This window comes from Neovison vison, chromosome 1, assembly GCF_020171115.1.
Source record: "Neovison vison isolate M4711 chromosome 1, ASM_NN_V1, whole genome shotgun sequence".
In the NCBI taxonomy this organism is placed as follows: Eukaryota; Metazoa; Chordata; class Mammalia; order Carnivora; family Mustelidae; genus Neogale; species Neogale vison.
This window is the reverse complement of record NC_058091.1, coordinates 257,148,625-257,173,070: the sequence shown is the minus strand read 5'-3', so window position 1 is coordinate 257,173,070 and position 24,446 is coordinate 257,148,625. Positions and strand designations below refer to the sequence as shown.

The window sequence follows — 24,446 nt, the reverse complement described above, 5'->3', positions numbered from 1 at the left end:
CCCTGGGGAATGAGGTACTGTCTCCCCTTGGAAGAAATGTCCTCAAGTAAGAACCTGGAAGGCAGAGGGATACATCAGGGCTACCTGGTTGGAAGTAAGAGATGTTCAGGCAGATTATAGATAACCTCCCCTCACATCCCTGACTTGTATGAGGGCACCATTGGGTTCCAGGAACCCAACAAGTTTCCTTACCTGGCCCCTGGGGCTCTGGGGAGAGTAGGGTCCTCAGCCCTCTAGCTGAGTCTGCTCAAGTACAGTGGTTGACAGTAGGCTCTGGAATCACACAGCCCAGGGTTGATTCCTAGCTCCTCACTGCTATACGGATGACCTTGGCCAATGACCTCTTAGAGCTTCAGTTTTTCATTATATCATATGGCACTTACCATGTGTCAGTTACTCTTCTAGGAAGCTTATAAAATAACCAATTTAATACTGACAACCCTAAAAGGGATATATCGTTAGTTCCTATTTTACAAATGAGGAAATTGAGGTTATTTGCCCCAAGTTACCCAGCTAGGGAATGGCAGGGTTAGGTATTTGAAGCCAGGCTGTCCTCATTCAAGTTCCATACTTAACCACTATCCTATGTTGCTTCTCCTGCTCTCTGAGGTAGGCTCAGTGGTACCTCCCTGAATTTTCACAAGGCAGACCGCTTAGCACAGTGCCTGGCATGTAATACATGAACACCAATAAATGCAGGCTAACGTTTACTGGTATTGTTGCTTCTGGAAGTTTCTGAGTATTCAGTTACTTCCATTCTGGCTACCTAACATGTGCCAAACCTTTATTCGGTCCTCCCCCTACCCAAAAGGAGGAGTCACTTTTTTTTAATAGATGAAACAATTGAAAATCAGTGAGATGGCAGAGACAGCATTCATACCCAGGGGCAGCGGCTGGAATCACAGCTCCAGAAGGAACTTCAGAGGTACCAGCCTAACTTCATATCCAGCTCAGGACTTGCCCTGTGGAGCAGTCATTTATCTGTTCTGAAAAGCCCGGTGACTGGGCACTGGTTCTCTACACCCGTGGTTCTCATGCTTGAGGGCACGTCAGAAGCCATGAGGCCATTGTTAAAATGGAGTGCCGTCCCCCTCCTCTATCTGCCACCCCAACCACCACACGCCCAGGGGTTTCTGACTAAGAAGGGCTGGAGTCAGGGCCTGAGAATGTGCATTCTCCCAAGGCTCCAGAGAATGCTGATGTCGCTGCCCCAGGGACCATACTTTGAGAACCACTGCTCTAGGAAGACTTCTTAGAGTAGTAATGGTAGGGACGATGGCAAGCTCCACTTATGCCCTTTTCAAGTGTGAGACAGGCTTCTGTCCAGAGCCAGTATCATATACGTACCTGCACTGTAAATTATAAATCCCCGTCTGTGTGGTCTCCTTCCTTCCACAGAGAGTTCTTAAAATTGTGTGTTCTTAAAAGCCTGCCTCTGATTGGAGGCCAACCCCTCCCCAGCCCAGGCTCACCTTTCCAAATCTTTCCAAAATAATATCAATCATTGCTTTTATGATTAAAAACAAACCCAACGAGGGGCACCTGGGTGGCTCAGTCGGTTAAGCATCTGCCTTGGCTCAGGTCATGATTCCAGGGTCCTGGGATCGAGCCCCATGTCAGCCTCACTGCTCAGCAGGGTGTGTGCTTCTCTCTCTCCCTCAGCCTCTACCCTCACCCCAGTTTGTGCTCACTCTCTCTGTCAAATTAATAAATAAAATCTTCAAAAAAATGAAGACAAGCGTATTTATTTAAAAAAAAAAAAACAATGAAACCACACCTTCTTACTGCTGAAAATTTAGAAAAGTACCAAAGATAAAAAGAATGAGAAAGAAAATTAAAATTAACCACCATCCCAATCCCCAATCCCACTGTTAATATTTTGATATATTTTAGTGTATTTTCTAATAGACTCTTGTGACATATATATATATATATATATATATATATATATTACACTAGTTTACACTAGCTTCAGGTGTACAGCATAATAATTTGATATGTTTATATATATATTGTAAAATGATCATCACAATAAGTCTAGTTAACATCTGTCACCATACACAGTTACAAATTTATTTATTTTCCTTGGGATGAGAACTTTTAGGATTTACTTTCTCAGCCACGTTCAAGTATACAGTACAGTATGGTGAACTATAGTCACCCAGGACTTACGTATTTTACAAATGGAAGTTCGTACCTATATTTGTTAATAATATTGGAATAAAAACATACATAGCACCTAGCATCCTACAATCCAATTCTAAATGTTCTCTATACATGGGAGCTGCTGTGGTTTTCATGATGGAATTCAAAGAAGAGAGTGAGGTCTGCCGTGGATGTCAAAAGTAGGCCTTTGAGCCAACCAGAGAACACAGGCGTGGAGACGAGTGTCATTGGCATCTGTGGGCTGGTGGGTGGTGTGGCAGGAAGTGGGTTTCAGTCAGCTGAGCGGGGACAGGTAATAGGACAATGTTACCTGCTGGCCTTGAGCTCTCTGAAGCACTAAGAAGTGGTGTACATTCTTAATCAGGAATGACATGACAAAGGGACTCCCCAAAGCCCATCCAGATAGCAGAGATGGGATGGAGCGAAACAGTGAGAAGGCAGGGGGAGGGGCAGGGGTACCCAAGTAGGGAGCAGCCTGGGGGCCCACCCAGTCTCTAGCAGCAGAGGCAGCTCTGGGACACGGAGAGGCCTACTTCTGAGCCGCCAGGATGGAGAGGGACTGGTTGATCTTCACCATGGCGATAATGAGGAGACCTCCAGTCAGCAGGAAGGTAGGCCAGAAGAGAGAAAAGAGCAGGGTCCGGGGCCCATAGAGGCGCTGATACAGGACAGTGGTCTCGTTCTCCCGAGTGGTTGAGAAGCAGTAGAAAATCTGTTTCTCGTGGAATGTGGCCCTGACCTTCTCCACATCGGCCCGGGCCGCTTGGTAGTTCTCCAGGCTGCCTGGGATGTAGGAGCACTGCAGGGGGAAGGCGAGAGCACCCATGAGGTTAGAAATTCTGGTTTCTCTGGGAGAGAGGAAGGGCTGACATGAAGTAAAGGAAAGTGTTGGCTTTGGAGTTGGGCCCCCGGCTGGGAGTGATGTCTGTCCGAAACTTGTCAGGCTGTGCACTGTGTGGTTCTAGAGGGCTCCTTTGCGGTGTCACGTGTGAGAGCGGTGGCCCAGGAGCCGTTCACCAGGAAGCAGGGGCCCAGCTGGAGTTGTGGCTCTGTTTCCATCGGCTGTGGGACCTGAGGCAAATTGCTTACCTTTCTCAGCCTTGTTATCTTGTCTCTTGAAGGGGTTAAGAGCAGTATGTGTTTCAAAGGACGTTATTAAAGAAGGACTTCGAACTTAACTAACCCAAGTGTGACACGGACCCATTGGGTTCTATATTCGGATATGGAGCAGAGGTCATACACTCAATTTCCCACAGGGCATGTGCACATAACATCCCCAGGTGAAGTGGGTCAGGAAAGAAGATGACAAGAGCCAGCCGACACTCGCCTTGTGCCATGGAGGACAGTCAGGGACGGGGTGGGGGAGGGGGCACTGGTGAAATATGGGAGAGCTGGAAGCATCCAGACTGACAATCATCACTTTATCTGGACGCTGGATGCCATGAGATCCGGGAGATCTATGGTAGCCAGGCCTCCAACATTTCAAGAAAAACCAGAAAGCCACATTCTAATGTGAACTCTGACAATTTTAAAATATTGGCAAAAATGTGAATTGCAAACCCTTTGAGGTCTAGCACTGTGTGAGCCAGACAGAAGATGTTGGCAAGCCAGTATCTGACACTGGGATTCGAAGGAAGGAGAGAATACATTTGAAGGAGCTTGTATAGGCGAAGCATAGAACGCACTGATCCTGACGCCGACTGTTGCTATTAGGAGCCTCTGGCTCCATCAGGCGAGGTCCTTCCTGCTGGGAAGCTCTGCAGAGGACGCACAGAGAAGAGACCCCTGTTTCATCTCGGTTCTGTACCAGGAGGTCTGAAGGTTGTTTATGTGAGGTTCTGGAAGTTTCTACGAGGGGTTCCCCCACAGCACCTGCAGCAGACTAGCTGGGGTGCTGGCCAGAGCACAGGTTCCTACTCACTCTGAATTTCTGGGGGTGGAGCCCAGCAAACAAGTGACTCCTTCATGCACAGTAGTCTGAGACCGAGATCGAAGTCTGAGTGTTGAGCTGGCTCCTCCCTAGGCCTTGGTTACTCCTTGGATTTGAATGAGACCCTGTCCCCAAAGCTGCCTGCCCAGACAGCACCCATCCGGCAATTTGGGAGATAGTTGCATCAGGGTCCTGACAGCCTGGGAAGTGGGGGAGCCGTGTCCAGAGTCGTCCCCTGAACAGCCAGAGAGTATGTGAGGCTGGGGAGAGCTGCCTCCAAGGAATCTAACCTTCAAAGTTGTTGGGTACAGCAGGGTCCCAGGAGCAGATTAACTCAGAGTTCTGCACTGAGGGGACCTCACCTATCTTCCCAATGTCTCTGACTCTGACCTTGGGTAACGTACCCCATTGAGCAAAGGTGTGGCTGTGGAGCCAGACAGACCCGGATTTAGCCACCAGGTCCAAAGTTGTGAGACTTGGTGGGTGCCACCACTTCTCTGAGTCTTGTAAAATAGGTTTGTGAGGGTAGTTGCCCAGATGACTTGGCATGGAGAGAGGACTGGAAGGTGTGCGGCAGAAACGGACCCGGGGAGCAGTGGGGTAGGGAGAAGCTGGCAAACTCAGGGTCGGGCAGGCAGCCTGTGAGCGAGCCTGCCCCCAATCCCTAGCATGCCAGTGGTCACTCCTGCCTGACTTCTTACTCCTCAGGATAGACCAGCGACCACCGATTGCCAAAGAAGAAGTGGGGGTCCTGGTAGAAGCGGATTCAGGGGTCTTGGGGGCTCTTTTTTCATCTGGTGGGACTGAGTCATGCTAGTGTTAATGGAACAGGTCAGTCACCTTGCACCGTCCAAACCCACTTCTCCATGACCTCCCAGCACCATCAGTAATCTCACTGGACACCCTCAGCGTCCTGCCCTTCCCATCCCATTAGCTACCTAACTCTGACCGTCAGCATCTCTCCCGACTACAGGCCCATCTGCAGCCTGGCTGATGGGCGTGGCCCCAACCTCTCTGCCCGGCCACTGAACCTCACGCTCCTCTGTACCACTCTGATCATGCTTAGGCCCACAGACCCTTTAAGCGCTCCTGGTTGCTCGCAAAAGTAGTTCTAAACCTCAGAAGCCCCTGGAGAGTCCAGAGATTCTGCGTCAGGTGTTCTGGTATAGAAAGCCAACTTTGCTCAGTCCGCCGCTGGTTCCAGTGCGCAGCCAGAGTCGAGCAGGGCCAGCTTACCCGATCACTTTTTAATGCCATAACTCAGTAGTCCTTGCAGAGAGGACGGGCACACAGCTCGTACAGTGCCAGAATATCATTAGCATTTCCCTTCTTTACGGTCTACTTGAATTTAAATTCCTGGGAACCAGTAGAACCTTCCCCTGGGAAATACTACGGGAAATGGTGGATCCGTTAGGAGCCACTTGTGCCTCCACTCCCTGCGAAACTCAGCGTCGTGAGCATTCTTCAGAGCGAACCTGTTCCAGATAAAGCTCTGATCTTCTGAAACAAATGCACAGGAGCTTCGAGTGTTCAGAGCCCAGGCTGGTGAGAGCCCTGGTGGGCTGGGACAGAGAGCACTGCCTGCCTTGGCACTGGCTCTACTATTTGCTGACTGTTAAGGCCGAACACCCCCACTTCTCATGAGGTTGAACCAGGGCAGTTTGGGGTAAAACAGTGATTGTAGATGAGCTCAGGCCTCCCCCCAATTCCCTTCCTTATGCCGGACTTCTAAGGCTTGGAAAAACAATCCCGATTGAACACGAATGCCTAACTCCATGCTCTGCGGGCCGGCTTCCTCCACCGGCTTCCCTCAGACATCCTTAAAGACTATCATTTGAGGGAAAAAAAAAAAATCAGTAAAGTGTTTGCTATAATATTTTTTAAAATTTTTAAAAATTTTTTTCAAACTTATTATTATCCATAACTTGTAGCATTCTTCATTAAAGTTTTGCTTTTTTCAAAAATCAAACAGAAACCTACCACAAACAAAAAGCTTTCTGCTCCCATCATTGGGTCAGGTAGAGTCCACCTGTGTGTCCCCCCCCCGCCCCGCCCCAATGCCCCCTGCATCAGTGACTGCAGCACCCCTTCCAGGTCCTTCTCTTCTAGGCCCTTCCTCCCGCCACACGGTGGTCTCTGCCTGCCCCTCTCCAGGCATGCTGCGTTCCTGTTTCTGTGTATCTAATGCCTGCGTGATTTTTCAAGCCTGACCCAAACGTTTTTTTGACACCCTCACCTCGCTGTTGGCTGGAAAGAGTCACTCCCGCCTTTAACCCCACAAATTCCTCTGTTCCTCTCTGTGGCACGGATCCTGCCCCACTAGGTGTTATTTCCCATAGGAGCTCTCTCCTCCTGAGTCCAGAGGTCTCCCGGATGAATGAGTGAATGAGGGAATGGTTATGGCCAACTTGTGTTTTGTGGAAGAAAGGATAGGATGAGAGGCTGAGGGGCGGTGTGGAGAGACAGTGACGGGAAAATCTCCCAAACACTGGCCTCCAGAGTCTGCTGCAGCCCTGGGCCTCTGGTTTCACCAAGTGGGGCTGGTCTCAGGGGTTCTTCTCCGTGGGGTCAGCTCTGGCTCTGGTCTCTCATTTCAATTACCTTATAGAAGTGCCTGCCATCCACCAACACCGAGCCCAGCACACCACACAGCCTCTGACTTCATGACTGGACTTCAGCCCAGGTGGGGCCCGGGTCATACAGCAGTTGGTGGCAGAGTGGGGACTCAAACCCAGGTCTGCCTGACTCCAGCACAGAGGAGCTACGTCTGAGTCCAGCACAGAGGAGCTAAGTCTGGTTGGACCTCATAGCAGTTGTGGACCCTTGTCAAGTAGGCTCAGCTCTCTCAGCCTCCACTCCCCAGAGCAGGGATGGGGATTCAGTTAGGAAGAAGCCTACACACCTGCCAGGGGCAAGAGGATACCTGCCCATCCCCCCTCCCCCAGTCAGTACCTGCTGGTTCTGATCCCGAGTGTCCTCTGTGTGGTACAGCACAGCCCACCGGCCCACAGCTGACACGTTGACCCACAGGCACGGATATTGGGGCACCTTCTTGCCCTCTAGCTCCTCCTGCTCCCTGATGCTGGTCTCAATCAGATGGCACGTGGATTTCTGGGTCCACACACTGGGGAGACCATGCAGACACATACATATATCAGAACCTGGGTGACGCAGAGCATTGGGTTTCAACACCTTTAGAGAGACCTGGGGTTTGGGACCCTCATCTTGCCATAAGTATCCAGCACTAAAGGAGTGTGACTCCAGAGTGGTTGGGCCCAAGAAAAGAACCATAGAATCAGAATACCAATGCTTATTAGCCTCTTAGACATCATCTACGTAAGTGGTTCTTACCCTGGCTGCTGACCCAAAATCCTGGGGAACTTTTGAGATGATTCCCATGTCCGAGCCATACCCCAGAACAGGTGAATCAGAATTTCTAAGGTACGTGAGGCTCAGGCCCTGATATGCTCTTAAAAACTCTCTGCCTTGATTCTGATAAGCAGCCAGACCCCAAGACCCATTGGCCACATCAGCCTCACCTTGTAGGGGGTAGGAAGAAAAGCTCAGAGAGGTCAAGGGACTTTTCTGAGGCCACACAGGACCCAAGTGCAGATCTGATTAGCTTCAGAATCTGTGCCTTTCACCCCCCAAAAAGAGGTGATGCAGAAGGGGGGGGGCTTGATTTGTGCCAGGGTAAGGAAGTAGGTGGGGACGGGGCTGAACCTGGAGATAACGGGTCACAGGCACATAGCAGTTCTGAACAGTGCCTCCTTTGGGGAAGATTCCAACCTGGAATCAGTCCAGGGTTATAAAAAGTGACAAAGAAGCAGGCCCAGGAGAGGCTAACAGGCTCATCAACACATCAGCGAATCAATCGTGATTCATCTCACATTTATCTGGCAGGACACACGTTGCCAGATGGAGGGGCTGTCAGCAGCTGGAACATGCCCAGAGGCGAGGGTCGGAGACTTATCCTCAAAAAAAAAAAAAAAAAAAAAAAAAAACAGGTTGAGAGAACAGAGCGTGTTTGTTCCAAACAGAGAACAGATCAGGAACTTCACAGCTTTGCCTTTAAAAGTCCAAGTGGTTGACATGTCAGCAAGCAAGGAACTTTCTCTGAGATTCCAGAGCAGAGCTCCATGGAAGCAGCTTTTGGTTCAGTGTAGACATTTCCTACTTCTCAGAAAACCCCCAAAATGAAATGGTATATACCGTGAGGTCCTGAGCTCCCGTCCCTTGGCTAGACACCCACTTGGCCGGGAGGTTTCAGAAGGGGAATCAAACTGTGCAGATAAGCTGTGAAAATCTATAACCTCTGAGTTCTCCTGGGATCAAACTCACACTGGGGGGGGGGTTTGCTCTGATCTTTTGCTGCTTTTTATGAGAAGGGCCTCCTATGTCTGCTATCCCATGTCCCAGAACCCCAGATAAGCAGTGTCTGGTCAGACCCACCCTCCCTGAACTCAAATCCTTCACTCTCAGAATGATTGTCCAGCCCTTCCTTCCTGGTGTGAAGTCAATGGGGAGAGAGGTAGGAAGAAGGATGGGCTTCCTGGTCGACCAGATCCATTGGAGAGCAGCTGGAGGAAGGGGCAGGTCAGGAGAGTTCCCTACCTTTTCTGGTAGAGGGGCAGCACGGTCGTGCCCAGGATATAGTAGGCGATGACCGCACACACCACCATGGCCACACCCAGGCAAAGGGCTCGAGTCTCTCCCCGCTTCTGGGCCATCACCAGCTTCTTTCCCATGTCCACTGCAGGCACTGGTCATTTCTAGAGCCACAGAGGCAAACAGACATGAGATCAGCACAGGCAACGAGTAACCCACTGAAGATGAGACAGGTAAGAGGGGACGGTGCTCAATGGTCAACATCACCTCTAGTTTGTTACGGAGCTTTGTAACTCCTGAGGTCTTTTTGAACACACGTACACCTCCCACCAACTGAGAGCCAAGTGTTATCATCCCCATTCTATAGCTGAAGCATCTGTGGCTCAGAGGTAGGTAGAGAGACTTGTCCAAGGCCACACAATGTGTGGTAGGTTCAATAATGACCCCAAGAGGTCCATATTCTCAGTCCTGGAATCTGTGAGCAGTACTTTACATGGCAAAGACCTTAATTTAAGGATTCTGGGATGGGGGGATTATCCTGGATTATTCATGTAGACCCTAAACGTAATCAAGGGTCTATACTGGAGTGAGGTGAAGGGAGATGAGACACAGAAGAGAAGATGATAATGACCAGGGTGGAGAGCTTGGAGTGGTGTGTCACATGCCAGGAAGTATGAATGGCCACCAAAAGCCAGAGGAGACAAGGAACAGTGGATTTTCCCCTCAGCCTTGGATGGAGTGGGCCCACCCGACACCTTGATTTCAGCTCTACCAATACCTCGCTGGCTTCCAGAACTCTATGAGAGGAGATTTCTATGTTTGAGGCCACCAAGTTTGTGGTGATCTGTTAACAGCAACAGTAGAAAAGGAATACAGGAGATAAATGAATACAGTGGACAGTAGCGGTAGGACATCTGAGCACTTTCTTCCGGGACACTTGTCTCAGAAAAACATGGAGCATTTCACAGTTTACAAATAATCCCAGGGCAAGGCTGCCTGGGCTGGGGGCAGCAAGCAGAGAAGGGCCAGGAGGGCTGGGTGCCCCAAACAAAACCGGTTCTTTCCTGGAACATGGGGTGCCCTCGAGGAGCGGCCCTTGGCGTGTGCCCTACATTCTAGCCCCTCAGCCCTCCCAGACCCAGGCACTCTGGATGGTGGGAAGGCAGGGGTGTTGTGTGACCAGGTCTGAGATGCTAGGAGGAGATGAGAGGAGAGGAGAGAAGGGGAGGGGAGGGGAGGGGAGGGGAGAGGAGAGGCTCTCCTGTCACAGAGAAGTCTGAACCCTGTCTGGTGCTCAGATGCCACCTGTCTGTAATGCTCTGATGAGATTGTTCCCTACACCAAGTGAGTAGCTTTGCAGAGTCGTGGTCAACGCTCCTAAAACCTCACAGGATAAAAGAAGGGGGTGAGGATATGGGTGTGGATATGGAATTAAACAACCGCAGTGGGAGCCTTCTGGCAGGAGGAAGGATAGGCACTGCTGATCTTCCCTGAGGCCTGGACAGGAAGAAAGGAAATGTAGCTCTAATAGGAGGGATTTCAGTTAGACTCCAAGAAGAACTTTTCACTTTTGAGAGTTGCTGAATATCTCTGGGCTTTTTGGTCCTATCTTCCGTTTAGAAAAGTCACTCAACATCTGGGGTGAATTTAGGAAAGATGGAGAAAAGTGAAAGAAAATAGCACCTGGCATTTTGGTTGACATTCTTTTCCTTAGAAGGATAGAGCACAGAGTACAGTGTTCAAAGGTTTGGTGGAATGTGGGGCAGGGAGGATTCTGAGGTCAGCAGATCCAGGATCAAATCCTGACTTTGCCACGTAGCAACCGAGTGGCTGTTAAATGAGAATAATAGTACCGGCTTCAGAGAGTTCTGACAAAGATCAGGTGACATACCAAATATCACATATTGATCCCAGTATCAGGCCCAATGCCAGCTCTCAATAAATAGTGGCTGCTATTAACAAAGGGAATCCTGAAGGTTTGGAGCAGAAGTCCCCAGTTCTCTTGCTGAGCCTACTTTTGTCCCATCCCTCCCCTGGGGACAAGAGCCAGGACTGATCCTGCTCTCCCGGCTGCTGCCCTCCTTCCAGCTGCTCTGGAAGCTGGGACCTGAGTGCGAGGATGCTGAATGACTCGAGTGACCCAGCCATGGAGCAGGCCACCAGACCACGGGCCCAAACACCAGCAGGTCTTATGTTGGGCAACACCACTGTCAGGGCCCCTGGAGCCCAGAGTCGTGATGGACTTCCCTAGGAATCGAGTTCCCACTGCCAATCTCCCTCCCCCAAGCTCTCCCCTCTAGCCCCAGGCTCCGGAGAAACCACTCCCCCAGTGCTGTGGAGGCAGTACTCACAGTTTCTGGAGCCCTGGAATCTTCAGCAGACAGAGACTTTTAGCCTGGCCCCCAGCCCCCACCCCAAAAGAGGCTGCCTGAGCTGCAGCAGGAAGCTTGGGCTCCCAGCCCATCTCTGGGAAAGCGGCCTCTGGTCCCCATCCGGGACAGGCCTCCATGCCCAAACATGGTCAAGTCTGAGCACACAGCCCCAGGACTCAAACTCCAGAGAGTCTGTCCCAAGCCTAGGAGACAAGGGCAGCTGTTACCCAGGCAGCCACACCTGCAATTTCCAGGGTCTGTAAGAAACAGATTTCGAACAACAAAAGACTGAGCAAAACTAAGAAACCAGGAAAGACCATCCTGGTACATTTAGAGATGTTTCTTCATCATCAGTCTCTCTGGGCTGGCAGGGAAGCCGGGAATAGGAAATGATTTTCCTTTTGTTGACACAAGGGAGAGAGGAGGAGCTAGAGCTCCAAGGGGTTGGGCTTATCAGCTACTAGGGGGCTGGCAAATCCCCATAGAAGCATCCAAACCCTCCAGAGCCTTTGGCACTTAAATGCTGTGTGACCCTGGGCAGGTCATGGCATCTCTCTGAGCCTCAATTTTCTCAACTATGTTGCTGGGATTTTTTTAAACTAACTTTGTTTAGGATAATGATGAGTGTTAGGGATAGCAAAGATTTGAGGCAGAGGAAGAGAAACCCACCTTTTAACGTCCAGCCAAGCAGAAGCTGAAAGCAGTGAGGCCTTCACAGCTGTTCCAGCCAGCCAGGTCCAGGGACAGCCTGCTCTGCTGAGCGGCCTCCCAGAGACTGTCGAAGTACGGTTTGGAGGCATGGGCAGAGATTTGTGCCTCTCGATATGACCAGTGAGCCACAAGGGGGTCTTATAAGACCTTAGACCTCACAGGTAGATTGACAAGGAGGGACATGGGGCCTGGAATGAATCCCCAGAGGAGTGGTTTTCCCAGATGGTCCTTGGCCCACCCAGGAGCCAGAAGAGCCCTTCTGGTGCCCGTGAACTAATGCAAAAATGCCAGTCCTTCATCCCACTCCCCCTGGGGGAGAGAGACACGGTGCATGCAACAGAGCCACTTCAAGTATGACCAAAAGGCCACTTGCTCATAATCGACTGAATGAGTTATTAGGGGTTACACGTTTGGAATCTGTAAGCAAACATTAGTACTCTTCACAAGGTAGGGAAACAGGCAGGGAAGGTGAACCATAAGCTCTACTGTTGCCTGAAAGTGAGCCCCTCTCCAAAATGCTGGGACAAGCTCTGTTCTCCAAGAGGTGTGGAGAAAAACTCGGGTCCCTAGCTGCCTGTGGTGCTGCAGGGGAAGGGCAAGGAAATAATGAAGCTACAATACGGAGTAGTACTCGGCACTAACACAGACTGTTAGAGATCACAAAATGCCTCCCCGACTCCAAACTTCCAACACCCTATCATAATAAGCACTGCTAGTTCATAACAGGCTAGTCAGGTAGAGATTTTTCTACCCATTTTATAGATGTGGAACCTGAGGTTCAGAGGGGTTAAATAAAGTAACCAGGGCAGGTTACTTTGTATCTCTAAATCTCAGTTTGTCCATTTCTAGAATGGAGACAATTATACCTCTCCTCAGTGTTTTTGAAAAATAAGAGATCACCTAAGCTACCTGACGGGCAGGTTGTATTTTCCAAAGATGCCCATACCAACATGCGATTCATCCCGTGTGCTCATCTAACAATGTGACATCAACACTGCGTCAGGAGGGGCATCTGTGTCCTTCGACCTTGGCAGAGCTCTGCAACCACCTGGGCAGGAGAATGTGATGGAGGTGACACTGTGTGATTTCCAAAGCTAAATCATGCACAGTGATCCAGCTTTCCCTGGGCGTCCTCTCTCGCGACACTCCCCTCAGAGCCAGCCATCATATTATGCGGAAGCCAAGAGGCCACGCACAGCTGCTCCAGCTGACAGCCCCAGCTCGGTTCCCAGCCAACAACCAGCATCCCCCCTGACACTTGAGGGAAGGAGCTTGCAGGTGACTCCAGACCCCTCTTCGGACCCCCAGCTGAGGCCTCAGACATCATGGAGCCAAGACCACCCACCCCCTGTGTGCACTCTGAATTCTCCATCTACAAAAATCCATGAGCAAATTCAATAGTTTTATGCCACTATATTCTGAGGGCATTTGTTATGCAGTGACGGTAACTAGAATGTACTGTAAGTGATTTCAAAGGGAAACTTTCTGTTGCTGGTGACTGTGGTAGTTTTGAACCAGTGGGGCTGAAAAAGCCTGAGATGACTGTGTGGAGTAGTAGGGGGGAGCTTTAGAAAAGCTCTGTATGTTCTTATCTTAGGCTGCTCACTGCTGCACAAGTGGAATAGAAGGGCGGTGTTACAAGAGGGTATTTTCATTAATTGAGCAACTACTGTGTGCCAGGGCATGAGCCACATCCATATGTAAATACATATACACATATACATGTATACATGCATACACATACTCACATGTGCACATGTATACCTACATGTGTGCATGTGTGCATATACAGTTACACACATACACATATGTATGTGTGCATGCACGTGCATATATACACACATACATATGTGTGCATATACATGCACATTTGTGCACACATGTATACAGATATGTGCATAGGCATACAGTGTACACATGATGCATACATGCATATGCGTACACACATCCACACACCTATACATGTCTGCACACAGGAATACACATGCACAGATGTGTGCCTGTGTACACATGCACATGCATATATATACGTGTGTGCACATGTGTACACATACACGCATGTGCATATGCACACACAAATGTACACACATAGCCATTCTTCTCAACAGTCCTCCCAAAAGGTCTTGTTCCTGTGACTTGCCCAAGGTCACTCCCCTGTCACGTGATGCGAGGGGTCCAGGCCCTCCGTGATGCCCTGAGGCACAGTCTTTGAGAGAACTAGTGTGTTTTGGGAGTCCGCTTCAGCGGCTGTGTAAGCCCATCTCCTCAGTCTATCGCCCTTTCTGGATTGTGCATCCACTTATTTATTTAAACACTTTTGAATCAATATCTATTCTCTGCCACCACTTGGGATAATAAGTCCCATACATCAAATTGGCAACCGTGTCCAGAGCCCGTGCAGAGGGCGTGTCGCCAGCTGTGTGCCGCAGGGAGTGGTTGTGAGTCGAGCTCTGTCCTAGGGAAGCCACTGGCTCGCAGACACTCAAGGCCTTACCATGCAGAGGCTCTGAGTCCGTCAGTGATGGGGAAGGGACAAGGTGGATTTTTAAAACTGCAAAAAGGCACAATGGAAAAATAAAAGGTATATTTTCAGGGAAAGAGAGTCACAAAAGAGGAAATGGCAGTGAAGGATTTTTCAATGGAGTTGAGAAGACAAAGTGTAAAAACAGGACCAAGAAATGTTCACATTTGAATTAGATGACAAGACTGGAAGTGATGAGGAACCCGACAGGGCCGCCCCCTCGGAGTGAAGGGAGGCCGCCTGCCTTTCCCATCGGACTCTTCCAGCCGTGTTTTTGCTTCCCCTCATTTTTCTTACTTAGTGACAAGGTATTTTAGCCTGCTGTATTGTTAACATAATTGTAAGCAGCTTGAAATCCTCTTTGAAACAAGGAACAGCATAAATAAATAAAGAGCCCTGCTATCCATCTGTGCGGTAAGATCGTTTTCTTATGCCTCTTCCTTACTGCAAAACCATCCATGCTCACTGTGGAAAAGTTGGTCGACAGACAAGGGCAGGAAGAAGATAAGGCACTGTGATAGCCCTGCCACTTGGCGGGAACTGCAGGTCGGGGATGGGTGTGTCCTTTTAGATACTCATAAGAGGATGCGGACATTCTCTCCCTCCAGAGGGCACATCCCTGTGTCCCCCCTGCTAGGGAGCTCTTCCTCTCCACTGGGTCTCAGTTCTGGGGTGCTCACCTCACCTCCTATTCCCTAAGCCACACGTGATTTAACATGCTGGGAGCACTGTGTGCAGCTCCCTCCGAGCATTCCCCATCCCTGTAATGTTATGTTTGTTCATGTGCCTTCCCCATTCCCGGGTCTCCCCACTGGAGTGTAAGCTCCCTGAGATCCAGGGCAAAAACGGTTCTTATTCACTGTCACATCTCTAGATAAACAGAAATCTTGGGGATTTGCTGTGGTTTGTGGTTTGGTTTGGAAAAAAAAAAAAAATCTCTTACTTTTTCAAAAAACATTCACCTTCTTACCCAATTTTAAGTCTACAGTTTGGGAGTGGTTAACTATATTATTACTGTTGAGCAACAGATTTCCAGAATTTTGTCATCTCTCAAAACTGAAACTCTGCACCCATTAAACAACTCCCCGTCTCTCCCTCCTCGTCAGCCCCATCTACGCTCTGTTTCTGAGTCTGACTACTTTAGACAACTCATATAAGTAGAATCCTACGGTGATCGCCCTTTTGTGTCAGGCTATTTCACTCAGCATAATGTCCTCAAGGTTCATCCACGTCGTATCATTTGACCAAGAAAAAAACCTCTTGCTCCTTAATGTAATGGAATATTATAGTCATTTTCCCAGACCAGAACACATTTGTCTAAAAACTTGTACCGTACTGTTTCATATGGGGAAGCAGTAGTATATTTAATTGAAGCCATGTTGTTGGACATTTAGGAAGGGGGCCTGTTTGCTCATCAGTGGAGCTCAGAGTTGACCTCTGTGGGTGGGTGGGCTGTCCCAACCATCCCCACCCTCACACCTATCATTGTTCTGGAACAGGCAGGTGTGACAGAGATTGGATCTATAAGGACAGAGCTTGGGGACCAGAACCCGGGGAGGAAGATGACCAAGCCATAGAAATGGAAGATGGCAGCAGTTCATGGTTTCCTAGCGCAGTCCAGGCGTGATTTGAACTTTGGGGGAAGAGGTAGAGACAAGGCAGAGGGAATACGTGGAGGCTGGTGGAGCTGTTTTCACACCATAGTCTTTGGGACTCGGACTCTGGGGTGATGAGAAAAAAGGGCTCATAGCGATGCCCCCTAATAGGGCAATCTGCAACATCACTCATGGCAGCCGTGGCAGAGGGAGCGGCCCAACATATCTCTGCACCGGTCAGGGTCTTGCAGGAAGGGCAGGGCTGGTGGTGTGCTCAGCCGGCTCACACCAGCTTCACAGGAGTGCTTCCCCTGCCAGCTGTTACTTTGCTGGGAGCCAGAAATCCGCCACAGGGGAAGTGAAATCTACAAACAATGCGAGTGGGGGCTTTTGTGTTTTTTTTGTGTGTGGTTTTTGTTTGTTTGTTTGTTTTGTTTTTGTTTTTGTTTTTGTTTTTTTTAGGAGAGCGGTTTCCCGGCACACCATTTTAGAAGGTACACTCAAACTGGGAAAATCAAGGAGGTTTTAGAACTACTGGCAATGGTGTGGGCAGGTTGTAAGGAACACAGGGAAAGATGGAGCACTTTGGAGCCATTCTGGACTGAGGGATGAGGGAAAGAAGCTGTGTCCAGCATCAGAAGGAGGGTCTCCTACAGTACCCTGGGACCCTCAGTAGACAAGCTAGGGAATGAGGAGCTGACTTCACTGTCCAGGGACCCTTTTTTTGGTCTCCTGAACCCCATTCACTGAAACCAACTGGTAGAGAGAAGCCTGTTGCTCTGGTCCCTATGATCAGCCTGCAGAGAAGAGTCTAAAGCCGAGTGGGGAGTGGGCCTGGAGGGGCATCCAAGAAGGTACAAGTCCATCTCCTTGAGGAGGCTTTGGGCTGGAGAACCAACAAGCAAGTCAGAGCAAAGGGCACCTGAACACATAGGGAATCTCTGCAAATTCCCAGAAATATCTGTGTAGCTGTGAGCTGTGCCTCTGAGCCCAGATGCTTGTCTATCAAAATAAATGTTGCTCATTTGTAGCCTCCAGCTGATGAGAGCTGAGAGAGTCAGGTGACTTAAACAGTGCTGCATTAAATGCTCCTTGTAATTTTTGCCCGTTCCATTTCCCTAGAATAAAGATTAGTCAGCTGAGCAAAAATTCTAGAGCAAAGGATTTCTACATTTTTCAGATTTTGATCCTTATTGGATACTTTTCCCCATAACATGGACACCAATCGTCAAATGCGTGTACATGGCCTGTGCATAGAGTGGCCGATTCCCCACATACTCACCAAGCCTGGACACGATCAAATTTAGGAATTGTTACCTACTGGCTGGATGAAAAAAATTCAGTCCCAGTTTTTATTTGCTTTGCCTAAATTTCCAGCAAAGATTGAACAGCATGTGTTTATTTAGATGCAAAATATTTTATTTGTCCCTAATATTTTTTAAAGTTCAAAGGAAGAGAATCCATGAAAGCAATTCATACAGTTCCCGGCACATAGCAAGCACTTGGCTTAGCTCCATCCCTCAACTCCTTCAGGGCATGTTCATGGCCTATGTGATGTCCATGATCAGGAGTGAGCAATAAGCCCCAGCTCTGGACATATTTGACTCTGGCAAGATTCAGGGCCCCAATCTGTGTTAGCTGATCTTAGTGGTACCTGTCATGGGGGATCCAAGGACTGAATGACATTTCTTTGTTCCCCTCCCCACCTTCCACCTCTCAATGCAGTGGGGACGTCAAGGCTGCAAACAAAGTATTCCTACCCCTTTGCTGAGTCATAGAATATCCCTCCAAGGGCCCTTAGAGATCACATAGGTTGACAGCTTTCTCTAAGTGTCAGGTTTTCTAGTCACAAACAGAGGCAAGTTGTAGAGAATCTGGTAAGTACAGAAAGGTAAAAAGAAGCAATCAAAGTCCAACATCCCAAGGAAACCGCTGTCAAAGTAATGATGTTTAGAATACATTCCTTTTTTTATAATTATTGGGGTGGGGAAGGGCTGAGGGAGAGGGAGAGAGAGAGAGAACATTAGGCAGATTCCATGCCCAGCATGGAGCTGGACGAGGGGCTTGATCTCATAATCCTGAGATTGTGACCTGAGCCGAAATCAAGAGTTGGATGTTTAACCGACTGAGCCGCCCAAGCACCCCTAGAATATATTCTAAAGATAAATGCAATACTTTCTAAAAATAAATTTAGGAATTTTCTATATAAATTCAAGGGTTTGTTATTATTAGCTATCTTCCAATGACAGTCTTTGAACATCTGTCTTTGCTCACCTCTCTGGTTCTTTTCTTCCAATGGGTTTCTAAAAGCAGGGATCCGAATCAAAGAATATTAGCCTTTTATAGGTTTCAACCCCTTTACTTTCCCTGGAAGCATAGGATCTAATAAGATGCGAACTTCCCTTCCACTGGTGAACTATCTGAGCCCAGAGAGGGGAAGTGACTCACCCAAAGCCACACAGCTTTAATGGTGCACAGATTAAGATTCAGACATTTCTCTACAGACTCTCAGAGTGTCAGAAGCAAGGCTGGAGCCATGTCCAGTGACTCCCGGGCAGTGTTCTGCTTTACTCCTCTTCTGTAAACTAATTCTCTACCTGTAACTAGAGCTCTCGGTTCCCAGGCACTACCATGTGGCAGGCGCTGCGTTAAGTACTGGGAACCTAACATCTCATTCAATCCTAACCCTATGAAATAGGTACTGTGACTGCCCTCGTTTTATAGGTGGACAGACTTGTCCAAGGTCACAATGCTGGTGACATACAGAGCTGAGACTCCTACCCCTCCTGGCTGCAATGGTAGAAATTTGAGCTGCCCAAATACAGGAGCCACAAGTGGCACGTGGCTTTTGAGCTTTTGAAAAGTGGCTAATGTGAAGGAAGAACTGGATTTTTTAAATTTTATTTCAAGTGGATTAACTTAGACAGCCACATGTGACTGGTGGACAGTCTACAAAGCCATAAACTGCTGTCCACTCCGCTCCCCTGGCATTGCCTTGCCTTTGGCTACCTCACAGCCACTCTCCACAAGTCCTGGGAAGGCTCTCCCTCCCTGCAGCCTCTCCTCACGCTGAGGAGGGGTCCTGCCTGACCACCTGAAGGTCTTCTCCAAGCCTGTGACTCAGTCTGAGCCAGGACCCAGAGTGGGGGCACTGGGGGCGTGGTGGGGTGGAGAGGCCACCCTTGCTCCTGATGCTGGCTCCCAGGCTGCCCAGAGTGGGCTGGGCCCACCAGCTGTCTCCTGCAGGCATTTAAAAGAGACACTGATCCATACACACTAAGGAGTATTATGCCTCCATCAGAAAGGATGAATACCCAATTTTTGTATCAACATGGAGGGGCTGGAAGAGATTATGCTGAGTGACATAAGTCAAGCAGAGAGAGTCAATTATCATATGGCTTCATTTATTTGAGGAGCATAAGAAATAACACGGAGGACATGGGGAGATGGAGAGGAGAAGGGAGTTGAGGGTAATTGGAGGGAGAGATGAACCATGAGATACTGTGGACTCTGAAAAACAATCTGAGGGTTTTGAAGGGGCGGGGGGTGAGGGGTTGGGGGAGACTGGTGGTGGGTATTATAAGAGGGCACATATTGCATGGAGCACTGGGTGTGGTGCATAAACAATGAATTCTGGTACACTGAAAAGAAATTTAAAAAATAAAACATTTTTTAAATAAATAAATAAATAAAAAGAGACACTGCAGAGAAAGTCTTTTTAATCCCCCTTGTTGCACCTCGATAAATATGTATGTCTGTGATCTGCTAATAATAAGAAGCTCAAGGTCTCCATTGACTCTAAGTGCAAATACCTCCATGAGCCCCATCAGAGCCTTCTCTGGTACTTAACAAGACAGATTTGAACTATATCTGCTCTCAGGGGATGCAATCTCCCAGAAGACCCTGTCTCTAAGGAGCAAACCGTGGAGGTGCTCAGGGCTGATTTTTTAACTCACCGTGGACTGAATGCCTTCTCCACACCCAGCACCTTGCTGGGTCCGGTACTACCTAACTGTGTTCATTTCCTGGGGCCAGTGTAACAAATTGCCACAAACCTGGTGGCTTAAAGCAATCAAAACTTATTCTCTCACGGTTCTGGGGGCAGAGGTCTGACATCAAGAGGCAACCAGGGCCAGGTTCCCTACCTACAAAGGCTCTCTGGAGGATCCTTCCTTATCTCTCACAGCTTTTGGTGGCCTGGGCCTTCCCGGGCTTGTGGCTGTGTCCTTCCAGTCTCTGCCCGTCTTCGCATGGTCTTCTTCTCTTCCACGTCTCCTGGTCTGTCTCACAGAGACAGTTACCGTTGGATTTGGAGCACTCCCCGGTAATCCAGGATGATCTCAAAATCCTTAATTACTTCTGCAAAGATCTTTTTTTTCTAATAAGGCCAGATTCACAGGTTCCAGGGATTTAGACGTGAACAAATATTTTCTTGGGGGGGGGGTTGCTGGGGACGGGGCTGGGAGTAGACAGGGCTTGGAACACCGCTGAAGCCAATACACCAACCTTATTTATCTGCATGACCACCCTGAGAGGCAGGGGACTTAGCCAGAATGGATTAACTGCAGCAACAACCTCAAGATTTCATTGATTCTCCCCAATAACAGTGCGGTTTTCATTTGTGGGGAGTCCAGAATGTACGCTTCTGCTCTCGGTGATTGCTGCTGGAATCAACCTCCTTCATCTTATGGCTCCCCTATTTTGCGGCCTCGAGCTGACCCCAGAATTATCTAGCCCGTGGACTGGAAGGAGGGAGCGGGTGCAGAGAGAAAATGAAGGTGATTGATACTTATCCACCTCGGCCTGGAACTGACAGGCATGACTTATCTTCACATTCCATTTGCGAAGACCAGTCATGGTCCCACCCAGATGCAAGGGAATCTGGGAAATGTAGTCCTGGATGAGCAACCACTTCTCAGCGTGGATTGGGTGCGGAGACCAAACTTTGTTGGTCAGCTGACTGTGACTGCCACAGGAACATTCATTCATTTAGTCCTCATTCCTATCATTCATTCTTTCACTTTTTTTCAGAAGAGGAACTTGAGGCTCAGAAGAGTTAAGTGATTGGACTAAAGTCACAGAGCATTTAAGTCGTAATTCAGTCACTATTTATTAAGTGTCATCTGGATTAGGCGCTTCTCCTTCAGGTGGGCCTGTTCTAACTTTGAACTTGGTGCACTGTGTTACTTACCTGTGTGTGTGCCAAGAATAAACCTGATCAGATTTATCTACACGGCCCTCCCTGTTCCTTCCCCAGCCCTGAGCACTCAGTCCTTCATCCTCCACTATCCGATTCCCTTTCTCTCCTCCCGCCTGCCCCTCTAGATAATGGAGGGAGACGGCTGGCTCTAGAGAGGGAGGAGGGAGAGACAAAACACAGAGCTAAGAGCTGGAAAGGAAGGGAGTGGGAGAAAGGAGAAAATCCACATGCGCCAGGTGTCCTAGAGAATTTTCTGAGGTTTGACATGTGAGGGGTTTTGGAACAGCTTCAGTTAGGAAAGACTCCCGAGCAAAGGAAAAATAAGAGAGGTGCAACTGTGAACAATCAGTGTTATTCACTTTCCTGCATTCAAAGGAAAGCCGTGATTTTCTTTTTCATTGGTTTGAATTTCTCCTGTTTGCTGGACTGCACGTCTAGACTACAGCTCCATACAGAGAGAATGGGCTCCAGAGAGTGACTGCAGGTGCCCGGTAGCTCAGAGAGCCCCTGTTTACTCCAGTCAGCCCCCTGCACTCTCAAAAAGAGCTCAGCTTGAACAGTAGGTTATGGGGCCATGCTAACTGTGGTGTTTGAGTGGGTAAGTCTCCCCATAAGACCAAGGACTGTGTCTGATTCATCTCTAAACATTCAGGCCTAGCTCAGGCCCTGAAGCTTGGTTGCTACCCAGGAGCGGAAGCAGGAGCCAGGAAGGGCAAAGCTGTAATTTGGGCCCAGGCCTTTATATTCCAAATGCCAGGTTCATTTTGATATGCCAGCTCTGGTTCTGGAGCTTTCCAAACACAGTGAAACAAGTAAAAAATAATGGGGGACTGCCTGCCCTGTATGGACCGGGAATGCTTTAGGGATTCAAGGACAGGAGCTACTGAAAACACCAAGGACAGTTCCCATGCTTCCCACTTCAGAGCCTCTGGGAGAGAGGCCAAGTGTCCCCGGGACAGCCCTCCAGAACCCACCAATCTGGCCCAACCTGGAGGACACAGCTCAAGCCTCCCTTTGTATCCATGGTAGGCAGACTTAGGAGGTCACCACTCAAAACACGAATATGCAGAGGTTTGAATTAGAACTTCAGAGAAGGAAATTCAGCTTCTGTTTTCACTTTGTAAAATGTGCATGTATTTTTCATTGTAAATAACTTACACATAGTCTTAAAATTTTGAAACGGATAATCTATTCAAAATGATCATAATCTCACCATTTAATCAATCTAGTCTCTGGATTTTGGAATTTTTTCCTCCAGGATTTTTTCCCCACTGTAAATGCCCTCTCTTGCACCTAGTGATACTCATAGACAGGTCTATCAGTTAGCCACTGCTGCATAACAAACTACTCCCAAATTTAGCAACAACGGTTCATGACTCTGCTATGTGGTTCTTCTGGTCTGGTCAGAACTTGGCCAACCTCAGCTAGGCCCACTTATGTACCCAGTAGGCCCTGGAAGGCCTCACTCACATCTCATGATTGGCTGGCTATCAGCTGGTTTGGGATGGGGGTTACTAGGGTGACAAAGGGTGTCTTAGCTGACTGGATGAGCCTTCCTGGTGCAAGTTCTAAGAGCAAGGAGAGAAGCAGAAGCTGCAAGTTTTCCCAAGGTCCAGGCTTGGCATTTATGCCTTGTCACTTACCCTGTATTCTGTTAGTCCAAGCTGGTCACAAGGCCGGCCCAGACTCAAGAGGGGAGAGAAAGATGACCTCTTGGTAGGGAAATCTACAAACCACTGTGGTCATTTTTGCAACCTACCGTGATTATATAAAGTTTTATACTCTTCTGCTTTTTCATTTATTATTATATTATAATCATCTTCTCTTATTAATATAAAGTCTTCATGACATGACTTTTACTGTTTACATAATGGCTAGAAGACTACGGTTTACTTAACTGTCTCCCAGCTGTTGGACGTAAAGATTACTTCCAGTTATAAATAAGGCCCCACAGAATATCTTTATGCAGGTAGTTACTTCTGTCATTTTGATTGTTGCCTTGGAATAGGGTCCCAGAAATAGAACCCAAAAGGATAATTTTTTTTTATATTCTTAATATATACTGTCCATTTGCACTGCAAAGAAGTTCTGCTTTGCCCCCAACCCCAAGAAGAGAGATTTCAATAGCAGGCCTTATGCCAGCCTTCCCAGGGGCCACCTGGCTTCCCATGGATCTTCTTGCTTTATGGTGAGCCAGGTCAAGGAGCTGGGATAAAGCACAGGCTGGGCAAGGCCTTCCTTGGGCAACATTAGGGTGACATCTGTGGTCAGGCTCTGAGGGTCTGCCTTGGGGTGGACAACAGCTGATTCAGGCCTCCGCAGTCTCCTTCCTCTTGACCTTCAGAGCCTGGAATATATGTCTCCCAGACCAGTGATTTGAACCACCTGTACCACCTGCACCTGAGCTTGGGAGCAGGTGGGACCCCAGACAGGTTCCTGTGTTGGACACCCTATGGTAACTCCTCCCATGGCTGTGGGCAGAGCCCCTGCTCAGCCATGGCTCCTGGTGATCCTGCTGGAGACCCATGTGACCGGCAACACTGAAGTTGGTCTCGCTTCCGGATGGAGACTCGTGGTTCATCCCCATTTCCCCTGGGCTTAACCTCCCAGTGCAGACACCCTCTCTCACTTCCTCAGAACTTACTTGCTTCCTCTGCTATTTCCTCAGTTTCTGTGCTTTTCAAACACCAAATGATCGGATAAAGGATTATATTTGTGTTGACTATGTTTTCCTCTAAAATAACAGACTTACAGCTATATGGGAGACTTCTGAAATGGATGGCAGAATCTGTGGGAAATACTGGATACCATGACTAGTGAGTTGGTGGAAGAGAGATTTGGGGTATGTCCATGGAAAATCACAGATACATGGGTCTGTTGAAAGAGCTCTGTGGAGCCTGAAGGGACTGGCCTTTGGGATGAAACAGGGAAGAGTAGTTTGGAGAGTTTGGGTGCATTATGTGTGAGCTCATGGGCTGGGAATTTGCAAACCCTGGTTTCAATCGCCACTACAGCCATTAGTGGCTCTGTCAACAAAGCCAGGTTATTTTGCCTCTCTGTGCCTTAGTTTTCCCATCTATAAAATAGACATAAAAATCCATAAGGTTGATTGTGAGGATTTGGGCAGTAAATGCAGTAGTAAAAATTGCACCTATTGAGTTTAAAAAAGTAATTTGAACACAAAGAGATATGTGGTTTATTCAAAGTTGTCTTGGCTAAGACTTATTTAGTGGGAACCAAGACCAGCAAGGTCTCAGATCCAGGGAAGCCTCCTCTCTCTCCTTCCGTGGTATCTTTCTCTATTTCTTCTTGGCCCTGACTTGGAGAAGACATTCACCCTCCC

General features: G+C 48.6%; 2 protein-coding genes across 2 annotated transcripts in view; one reads left to right on the top strand and one right to left on the bottom strand.

Annotated features, from left to right (window-relative positions):
* The window catches only part of KCNIP1 (potassium voltage-gated channel interacting protein 1), a 343,774-nt gene that overhangs the window by 18,629 nt on the left and 300,699 nt on the right, over positions 1-24,446 (top strand). The gene's annotated exons all lie outside the window — the stretch shown is intronic.
* Positions 2,095-11,155, bottom strand: KCNMB1 (potassium calcium-activated channel subfamily M regulatory beta subunit 1). Its single transcript, XM_044229710.1, has 4 exons — positions 11,056-11,155; positions 8,711-8,868; positions 7,049-7,220; positions 2,095-2,965 (listed from the first exon to the last, which is right to left on the bottom strand). Exons 2-4 carry the CDS (start codon positions 8,842-8,844, stop codon positions 2,696-2,698), a joined length of 576 nt encoding a protein of 191 aa, XP_044085645.1. The 5' UTR covers positions 8,845-8,868; positions 11,056-11,155; the 3' UTR covers positions 2,095-2,695.